We start from the raw sequence: 10,341 nt of genomic DNA, 5'->3' as shown, positions 1-10,341 counted from the left end.
CAAATCCAGGGACAGAGAAACTGCCCTCACAATCACAGTCTAAGCAGGCTAGAGCCACACAAAGAAAACTAAAGGTCATCGATTTACAGTTGCTCAGAGATGTACTTAGAGCTAAAGGTAATACACGATGAATAGTCCTGATGAATAAAGTCTTAAAATCAATTCTAATTGGCTAATAGCTGTGAGCAGGATGTGATTGGAGGTAATGGATTCCCCTTGGTTGGTTTTGTTCAAGCACCAGCTGTCGAATTTTTAACGAGATGTAGGTGACACAATACATGCCGATTTTAGCTGTGGAAATAGTCTAGTTTTGTGGGAATTAATGTATGCTCAGAGCTCTAATTGGATCAGTCTAATTACTGGCATTTTCTTAATTGATTGTAGCGGTCCTGGGATACCCTGTGGTAGTATTGCCATCAATGGTCAACAGCATGCTGGTAAAACAAATTGTTTTTTAGATTTTTTATTTATTATTATTTGATTTAGAGTTGGCAGACACTTTGGAAAGTGCTTTTCACATGCTAAGAAAACACCACTAGACAAGGAAACAAGAATTACTGAATAAACTGAGTAAAACCCGTAACAGCCCTTTTTACTTCTGTCCATGTTCCAGATTTGGGAGGGTTCCAGGTTAGTTCCAGCAATAGTCTTGCTTGGTGAAACAGGACCCTCGAAACAGGGCTAAATTTATAATCATTATATTTTATTATATTATATATATAATTATATATAATTAATATGTGCAATTCGCCCAATGTGTGCTGGGATAGGCTCCAGCCCCCCTGCGACCCTGTTCAGGATAAGCGGGTTAGGATAACGAATGAATGAATGAATGTGCCATCATCAATCATCTGGAGCTGCTCTGCAGTCGTTGTAGAGATGGAGCAGCAGGATGGAGAGAGGCTGCTGAACACCCAGGTCTGGGTGAAGAGCCGGGTGTGATCACGGTCTGAAGGCAGGGAGGGGCAGGGCCGATCACAGCCTGGTTTTCCAGGGTGAGAGACTAGCATTAAAGGTACAATTGGTAAGATCGTTGTGTTAAACTATTGTTTCAAGACCATTGTAAATCCCTTCCTATCATTGAAAAAAAAAAGGCTCACTGACATGTTGACTCACCCTCAGCCTATGTTTATAGTCCTTAAATTCGGGTTTCAAATATACGGTTCACAGCCCAACACTCAAAACATCGTATAGCTGTACAATAATTCAAGCGGCCACCAGAAGCCAGCGAACAGTGCTCAGCAGTGGTGTGGCTGTGCGTTTTCACGTTTGCAGACAATGCTATATGATCAGAATTGAAATGAAAATTGAACTGCATTATGTAAACCCCCCACCCCTGTAATCTAGATGAAAATTGAACCGCATTGTTACATTTCTGGCATCAGTTTTCAGCTTGATTTTCTCGTGGCCCCAGTACCTTTGAAAGTTGCCTTTAGTTGCCACGCAACAAGCTGGTTCAAAAGGCTTATGAAAATGCAGTTAATCCGTTTTTTTTGTTGTTTTTTTTTTTGTAAAGCGAGGTAAATTGCTAGCGAAACTAAAAAGCAGCGAGATTAGTGAGGGAGTCTGCACGTACAGCCAGGGGTCAGTGAGAGCCGTGGAAGAACTGACGCACGCAGGGCACAATGAGCACGGGGAAAAGGAAAGGCCTAAATCCGTCAACAGATCTCTCTCTCCTCTCAACGTGCGTCCAGGAACACAGCGCTAAAGAACAGCGGGGCTTTTTCCTTTCTCTCGCTCTTTAACAGACCACGTGTCCACCAGGTACGCTGAAGTGGATCAGTGAAGAACACTGTGACGTGATTAGCCAATGCCGTTCAGTTGAAGCAGGAAGCAGAGCTGTTGATGAGTAAGCCAAGTACCATAGAAGAAGGACGCTAGCAACCCTTACTATATACAGTGAAGCCCTGTTCCATTTCCTTCTTTGGTATACAACGGGTATGAATAATCGTGAAAAAGAGGCTTTTAAATTCAAAAACTTGATTACCTTTTCTCACCTCATTGGCACTATTTTTGTCTTATTTTGAAAAAAGTAAAAAAAATAAGATTGTATGTCTTTAAATATAAGTACAAGATAAGATATAAGACAAAAATGTAAGACTAAAATGAGACTTATTTTATCTCTCTTTAATTCTTTCTTTTTTCTCTCTTGAGACTTATTGTTCGTATTTTTCGTTCGAGTGCAGAGCATAGTTATTCATGGTGGCGAATGGGGAGAGTGGGCAGGCAATGATTACATGGCTGTTTCTGCGCGCAGTCTCCTGTTTAACCTTTAACTGCTGGGAGCAGCCCATTGAAATGCAGCAGGAGGAAGCCCCTCTGGTCATGGACGCGCTGCTGGATCCCGCTGCTCCTGTGCCGTGCCTCGTCTGTTCACACCGCGTCCCAGGGACTGATACCCTGCAGGCTGCTGACGTGTGTGAGTGTGTGTGTGTGTGAGTGTGTGTGTGAGGGTGTGAGTGTGTGTGTGTGTGTGTGTGAGGGTGTGAGGGTGTGTGTGAGTGAGTGTGTGTGTGAGGGTGTGAGGGTGTGTGTGTGAGTGTGTGTGTGAGTGAGTGTGTGTGTGAGGGTGTGAGGGTGTGAGGGTGTGTGAGTGAGTGTGTGTGAGGGTGTGTGTGTGTGTGTGTGAGTGAGTGTGTGTGTGAGGGTGTGAGTGTGTGTGTGTGTGAGGGTGTGTGTGTGTGTGTGTGTGTGTGTGTGTGTGTGAGAGTGTGTGTGTGAGGGTGTGTGTGAGTGTGTTTGTGTGTGAGGGTGTGAGGGTGTGTGTGTGTGTGTGTGTGTGTGTGAGGGTGTGTGTGAGTGTGTGAGTGTGTGTGTGAGTATGTGTGTGTGAGTGTGTGTGAGTGTGTGTGTGTGTGTGGGGTGTGTGTGTGCATGTGTGTGTTTCTCTGTGTGTGTATGTGTGTATGTGTATATGCATGCATGTTTGTGTGTGTGTGTGTGGGGTGAGTGTGTGTGGCGTGTGTGTGTGTTTGTGTGTATGTGTGTGTATGTGCACGCAGGTTTGTGTGTGTGTGTGTGTGTGTGTAAAGGCACAGCCATAAAATCTATGTGCTAAAAGTGACATGCAAGTCAGACAAATTACTTCCTCTTAAGAGGAAGAATAATTTCACACCCGCACTTTAACCAAGCCTGGCTGTCCAATGCGTGACAAAGACTACTCCCAGTTTTAAAGTGATATATGGTGATTGGTTAACAGCTTTCCTTAACACATAAGGATTCTCAACACAATTCCGGTTAAGCTTCTAATACCTTTCTTGCCAAGGGGTGAGCATGCAGTCTCTGGCCCGGGGAAACAGGGAATGACTTTGAATCAGCAGCATGCTTTTTTGGATTTAGCATTTTCACAGTTTAATTCCAAGCACATGCTCAGTTCAGCAGACTCTACCGTAACAACGGCTGAAACATGGAACAGCTGTTATTTTACCATTTCAATCTGTCACACTGAAGCGCTGGCAGGAATGAATTCTGAATGAATTTCCAGGACTATTTTATTTTAAACGTTCTGAAGCGGCTCACATATAGTACACTCAGAACAGGACTCCGCGGCCAGCTGTAAAGCGTACTTACTGTAAGGATTTCGCTTTTAAACAGGGAATGAGGCCTTTTTTAATTCATTAGAATCTGACCGTACAATGTGAATCCTGGATGTGAATTATTATTTTTGCTACATCACCAGATGACACCACTTTACTTATTAGAGGTTTTGTGTCCCATTGTTTTTGGAAATGTCAATGAAATTAACTGGTCATTGCCTTATTGAAATTCACTTCAAATTAAAAATTACTTCTACTCACTCTGTGTAGGCATTTTTACCTTCAGCTTGGATAGTAAATTAATCCGAAAAGTTTTGTTTTGTGTAACTGTATTAAACAATTATCTTGCTTCTACAAAACTAGAAGGGAACAAAACTAGAATCAACACATTGTTTTTGAAAGCAGAGTTGTCTGCGGTTCCCTGGCCATTGTTAGCTGCTCACTGATTGGCTGGGGAGGAAGGATGATGTCAGTACTGTATGGTATAAGGGCTGTGACAAATAGGCTGTTACACATCTAGTGCCAGACAGCTTCATGTGTTCAAACACGGTGCGAGCGAGTGAGAGAAAGAGAGAGGGAGAGGGAGGGAGGGCAGGAGCGAGAGAAGAGGACAAGCAGTGCGAGGAGCAGCTCAACACTCATGGAAACTACTTCAGATCTTTTCTCCCCTTCTCCAGAGGAATATAAACAAATATAACTTTTATGGGAAGTCAGAAAAAGGATTACTCTTGGAGGTTTGTTAACCTTTAAGTTATATGTTTTGTTTTTTTTAAGTTACAAGTTAAACTCCATATTTTTCTCAATGAATGGTTTCATCTATAATTTTTGGAGAACTTGTTTGAAACTGAAACTGCATGTAGTGGGAAATGTATGCGCTGTAATGCACGGAGCATAAAACGCATTATATAACGCGCCTATACCACTGCACCAATAACATGCAGTGCAGGGCTGAAGAAGATGTGTGTGTGTGTGTGTGTGTGTGTGTGCATGCATGTGTGTGTTTCTACGTGTGTGTGCCTGTGTGTAGGTGTGTACATTTGTGTGTGTGTGTGTGTGTCTGTGTTTGTGGGTTTGTGAGCATGCACACTTGTGTGCGTTTTTTTGTGATATATATCTGAATGGGTTATGTTTATGTCGGCAGTGTATTGCTTCTCACTTCCTCTCTTTGTATTCTCTCGCTCCCTCTCTCTCTCTCACTCCCTCTCACCTTCTCTCCTCTCTCTTCCCCCTCTCCCTTGCTCTCTCTCTTTTTCCTCTCTTCTCTCTCACCTTCCCTCTCCTCTCTCTCTCTCTCCCTCTCTTCTCTCTTTCCCTCTCTTCTCTCTCTCTCTCTCTTCTCTCTCTCCCTCTCTCTTTCCCTCTCTCTCTCTCTCTCTCTCTCTCTCTCTCTCTTCTCTCTCTCCCTCTCTCTTTCCCTCTCTCTCTCTCTCTCTCTCTCTCTCTCTCTCTCTCTCTCTCTCTCTCCCCTCTCTCTCTCTCTCTCAGATAATGGGAAGTACAGAAGCGCCCGTGGTTAACGCCTGCGTGTCGCGGAACCTCACCGTCTCGGTGTGGGGAGGGTCAGAGTACAGCGAGGCGGAGATCGCGGTCCTGGGCGTGGTGATGTCACTGCTGGTGCTGTGCATCGTGTTCGGAAACGTGCTGGTGATCACCGCCATCGCCCGCTTCCAGCGGCTGCAGACGGTCACCAACTACTTCATCACGTCCCTGGCGTGCGCCGACCTGGTGATGGGCGTGGTGGTGGTGCCGTTCGGCGCCTGCTACATCGTGCTCAACACCTGGTACTTCGGAAGCTTCTGGTGCGAGTTCTGGACGGCGGTGGACGTGCTGTGCGTGACGGCCAGCATCGAGACGCTGTGCGTCATCGCGCTGGACCGCTACCTGGCCATCACCTCGCCCTTCCGCTACCAGTCGCTGCTGACCAAGACGCGGGCGTGCGTGGTGGTGCTGGTGGTGTGGCTGGTGGCCGGCCTCATCTCCTTCCTGCCCATCCACATGAAGTGGTGGACGTCAGAGGAGCCCGACTCGCTGTGCTGCCTGAGCGACGCCTTCTGCTGCGACTTCAACACCAACACGGCCTACGCCATCACCTCCTCCATCATCTCCTTCTACATCCCGCTGGTGGTCATGGTGTTCGTCTACAGCCGCGTCTTCCAGGAGGCCCGCAAGCAGCTGGAGAAGATCGGCCGGAGCGAGGGCCGCTTCCGCGCGCAGAACAACAACCCGGCGCTGGAGAACCGGGGCGCGGGCGACGGGCGCAACGGCAACGGCGCCAAGCGGACCAAGTTCTGCCTGAAGGAGCACAAGGCCCTGAAGACGCTGGGCATCATCATGGGCATCTTCACCCTCTGCTGGCTGCCCTTCTTCGTGCTCAACGTGGTCCTGGCCATCTGGAGGGTGGAGAACATCAAGCTCACCTTCAGGATACTCAACTGGATAGGCTACGCTAACTCGGCGTTCAACCCCCTCATCTACTGCCGGAGCCCCGAATTCAGGTACGCCTTCCAGGAGATCCTGCACCTGCGGAGGGTGCACTTCGCCAAGCCGGGCCCCGCTAACGGGCTAACGTACGGCAGAGACGCCTGGCACAGCGAGCTGCAGGCCAAAAGGACGCACAGCCCCGAAGCCGGGGGCGCGGGCAAGGGCCCCTCGGAACTGGACGAGGGCCCCTCGGGGGAGACCCCTCCCAAACGAGACTCCTACAGGAAGTGTCAGGAGGCGCTAACTACAGTTATTTGAGCCGCCCTTCTCACACGACAACAACAAAAACAACTTTATTGGCTTTTTTTTTTTGTTGCTGTTATTTTTCTTTGTCTCCCACCTCATAAGTTTTTGTTTTGTTTTGTTCTTTTTTACAAAGACAACAGGCTAAGCTGGTGAAGTATGTCTGGTAAGCAGATGTTCAGATGGTGGACAGGATACGGTGGAAGGCGGATGGCGTTTGTTTTTTTTCTTGAGAAAACACATCGGTTTCATATTGGTCACTGTCTGTGTGCCTGTGCGTGTGTGGGAGTGTGTGTGTTTGACCTTGCCGATGTGTATGTGTGAATTCACCCACGTGATTTTCATAAGGAATTATTTCCATTGGAAAAGGGATATTTCGTTCATCTACCTCATTGTTGTGAGATATCATTATTTTCTTATCATGAAACTGTACATTTGTATACAAACCAAGTTACCAATTGCCTGTAAGGCATACTATTTAAATAAATTGCTAATTATATCTGACTTATGATATACGACCATTCAGTTCAATGTAATTAAATATCTTCGATCACCCTAGAGAAATAAGCACCGAAAAAGGAAAGGCTTGTAAAACTAAAATAATAATAATAGTTTGTCTCTCTTGCCTTGAGAAGCTGTGAGATTGGGGGCCAAATCACATTCCACTCTCGTTTGGATTAGTCAAAAACCGGGGATTACGCCGTGATTCTCCGAGCGCTACGCAGTGAACAAAGTAACCCAACACTCTGATGAGGCGTAGCAGGTGCGGACTGCTGCTGTCAATGTTACCGTACAGACGGCGAGGAGAAAAAAAAAGACCGTGAGCAATCTTCAGAAAGCCCCGTCTTGCTCTCCGCTTTTCTTACATGAAACAGCAAATAAAGACATTTGTGTTTGCCCCAAGATCCACGACAGTACATGATATATTGGAATGATATATGTGACAGCTTGGGGTGGAATTAAATTTCGGGTTACAAATGCATTCGTCCTGCACAGGAATCGTAGCAGAACAGCCAGAACTGGAACATTTTGATAATGTCTATCTTTCTGTCTATCTTTTATGTCTCTCCCTTTATTCTTTTTTCTTTTCTCTCTCTCTCTCTCTCGCAATCTCTTTTCTTTTTTTCCCTCTCTTCTTTCTATCTGTCTCTCTACTATATATATATGTATGTATATGTACAGTATACTGTATATACAGGACACTTTGCACTTTAAAACAAAGGCAGTTTAGTGGTATTTCAGAACTGGTGTTGTTTCTGACTATTGCTTTGCTGGTGAAATGTCACCTACAATGTTTACTGATATCTCAATATGAGGCGCCTGCATAGCGAGGCGGTTTCATAATTTACTGTTTAAGTAGTCACATGATGACCATAAAAAGAGAAGACGACAGAATATTACTCTCAGGTACCCCCGACACAGAAAGTGTTTAGTGTGTAAATCAATTTGATCTTGAAATAGAAAATAAAATAACAGTTTCGGAGTTCGGCGTAATGTGGTAATGTAAGCTAATGCCTGTCTGTTCTCGTGCGCAGCTGGCGACATTAACTGTTTAACCGCTGGTCACCAACTTTCTCCTGTCCCTTCAGTTTAACAGCAATGTTCATGAAACAGCATTCACAAAAAACTTCACTAGTGCACATCTCTGAAATGGAGGAAGGAAATGCTTCAGAAAAGCCTGGCTTTCAGAGACGGAGTGTCTTTGAAGGGGCCCTGCAGGTACTGAAAATGATGAATGCATAGGGGAGCACACGGCATTCTTAATATCGGACCTGCAGAGGTTGGGCACTCACTCAAATGGAGTCCTAGTGATTTTAAGTCTGTGTGCTCACCAGACTAACTGAGCACAGCATAAACCAAAAAATTCAAATCATATTTCTACTACTATTCAAAAGTATTGCCAATGAGAGTTGTTTTTTTTTTGTGTTTTTTTACCAATGCGGTAAGATATTTTCATTTGTCAAGCAAACAGCAACTTAAAATAAATGTTTCTACTTTATAGAAAAAATAAGTCTCACTACAAGACAAAATCTGTATTACCGCCTGCCATTAAACATCAGTGTTTGTGACCTTGCCAATTTGCGTAAGCAGCCGTCCTTTTTAAGTGTTGCCAGATATCAGTGTTGAAAATGTGAACCTTGTCCTTTTGAAAGACCCTGTGGTACTGTAGTATTTACTGAACGTGCTAAATCTGACTGTGTTTCTGTGGCTTGTACTCAATGTCTTCAGCACCAAGCATAACATGTAACAGTATATTGTGTTGGTGTCCTAGCTGATTATAATGTGTACTGGGTATGTCTATGTAGATTTTTTCATTCTCTGGGGTTCTATAAGAAACATTTTTTTTATTAATGAAAACATCTTAAGTTTAAGTTTTTTTTTTTACATACAAGAGAAAATATATATATAAATTATCTGAAAATATGTTGTCTTGCTTGATGAAATTGGCATCAAATGAACAAAAGCTGAATCCCTCTGGCCAATATTTTCTGTCAGGTTTGGCTAGCTGTTTGTCTTGGAGTATTTGTCCTGTGTTCAGTGAATAATGTGACGTGAATGTTTTTCGTACAACTGCATTTGTTATGAACTCTTTAAGTGGAAAAAGCTGTGAAGCATTACAAATATATACTGCCCCCTGGTGGTGCACTCCACATCTGCAGCCTGCCAGTCACCCGGCCCATTGTCAATTCGGAGTAGCTTTTACTATTCTGAAAAAAGATCTGCTCATGAGTTCTGTTTGTTCCACGGCCTATTCTTAAGGAAACCTAAGAGAACGCAGGGAAGCAGTGCTGTGTCACTCAGCGCAATAAAGCTGTAAACTTGTGTTAAAACAGAACAAACCAATCCGACATTGCATTCCACAACACAATACACTGAAAAAGGAAGCCACTGCTGGCACTGAGCAATCTTCACTGGTGGTGGGATTTACCGCTTTTATTCTGACACGTGTCAGGGTGGGAGAGGGGGCACCGCTTTTGCCGATCTCGGCTCACGGCGTTAAGTTCTCCGGTACAGAGAACAGTGCGGACGTCCGTAAGTGTGGGGCAGCCATTTTAAACACAGCTCATCTTAAAACACACAGAGGTGATGGCGGGACCTAACGCAGCCAGTAAAATTGCTAGTTAAAATTGCTTGATAGTTCACGTGACTTTCATACACCACCATTTTAAGATGGACACCAGGCCTGGACTCTGGACACTCTTCTGAAGGTGCTGAACTGGCTACGAAGCTGGGATCTCCACACACATATACACACACACACCAGCCCAGTTAATTCATCCCCGACACATAAACCAAATCGCTGCTCAGAAACAGTCACCTGAAATGGGAACGGACAAAGAACAGATGGTGACCCAAAATTACTTTCGATGTGAATACCTGGTTTTACTCGTTGCATGCAATAACCTTTCTGTGGCTGTTTCGTGACACAACGGGAAAATTCCTAACGTTAAGACGCCATTTGTTTACCATGATAGTGAATATCGTTTTTGCACGATAGTCTTTCTGTTTGTTACTCCGTTGAAGATGTTTGTTACTCCGTTGAAGTGTGTTGAGATCCATCTCACTGTGGTATTTATTAAGCAAATGTGACACTGCATTTGTATTTCAATATTAAAATGTGCATATCATGTAATCAGTTCCTTATTATTATTCCGTTGTCTGTTTATATTATTGAATTGAAAGGTTTTGTCCTTCCCAAGTTTTCATAAAGATGAGCGGACCAATTTAAAAATTCCGAGAATTCATTGATTGAATACTGCTCATTTATTAATGCTGTACCTGTTCAGGCCTGGATTCAGTCAACATGTGCCCTGACATGTCCTTTGATTTTCTTGAAAAACTTCTTGAGTTACTTTTTGTGGCAAATATTGACCTAATCCAGATCTGGGGCAGGTTTATAGGAGCTTATAAAATTAAGTTATAAAAGGGAAGGAAAACACGAAAAACTTTACAGCCCTGGTTTAACGTGATTCCAGATATATGACCGGACACATTTCTATGCCAAACAGTCCACTCTCCTTGGCAGGAGCATATATCATGTCAGGCTGCCAAGCTCGGTCGTGGGTGTAATTTCTAAATT

The 10,341-nt window shown here is 44.4% G+C and overlaps 1 protein-coding gene across 3 annotated transcripts; it reads left to right on the top strand.

Annotated features, from left to right (window-relative positions):
• The first annotated feature begins 2,287 nt into the window (after window positions 1-2,287).
• LOC133134057 (beta-2 adrenergic receptor-like) lies at window positions 2,288-9,894 on the top strand. Of its 3 annotated transcripts, XR_009709241.1 has the most exons (3): window positions 4,072-4,270; window positions 5,022-6,426; window positions 6,896-9,894. XR_009709241.1 is itself a non-coding variant. In XM_061250444.1 (2 exons), the coding sequence occupies exon 2, from the start codon at window positions 5,025-5,027 to the stop codon at window positions 6,273-6,275; it is 1,251 nt and encodes a 416-aa protein (XP_061106428.1). In that variant the 5' UTR covers window positions 2,288-2,419; window positions 5,022-5,024; the 3' UTR covers window positions 6,276-9,894. The 3 variants fall into 3 exon arrangements, 2 of the variants coding, with proteins under 2 accessions (XP_061106428.1, XP_061106427.1); XM_061250444.1 differs by lacking the exon at window positions 4,072-4,270 and adding an exon at window positions 2,288-2,419 and having other exon boundaries at window positions 5,022-9,894; XM_061250443.1 differs by having other exon boundaries at window positions 5,022-9,894.
• Window positions 9,895-10,341: the final 447 nt, after the last annotated feature.

This window comes from Conger conger, chromosome 7 (genome assembly GCF_963514075.1).
Source record: "Conger conger chromosome 7, fConCon1.1, whole genome shotgun sequence".
Taxonomy (NCBI): domain Eukaryota; kingdom Metazoa; phylum Chordata; class Actinopteri; order Anguilliformes; family Congridae; genus Conger; species Conger conger.
Note: the sequence above shows the minus strand (reverse complement) of the source record. Positions and strands in the feature narration are given on the sequence as shown.

What these genes read in the sequence shown, in the direction of transcription:
- LOC133134057 (XM_061250444.1), top strand. Translation starts at nt 5,025, where the DNA reads ATGGGAAGTACAGAAGCGCCCGTGGTTAACGCCTGCGTGTCGCGGAAC.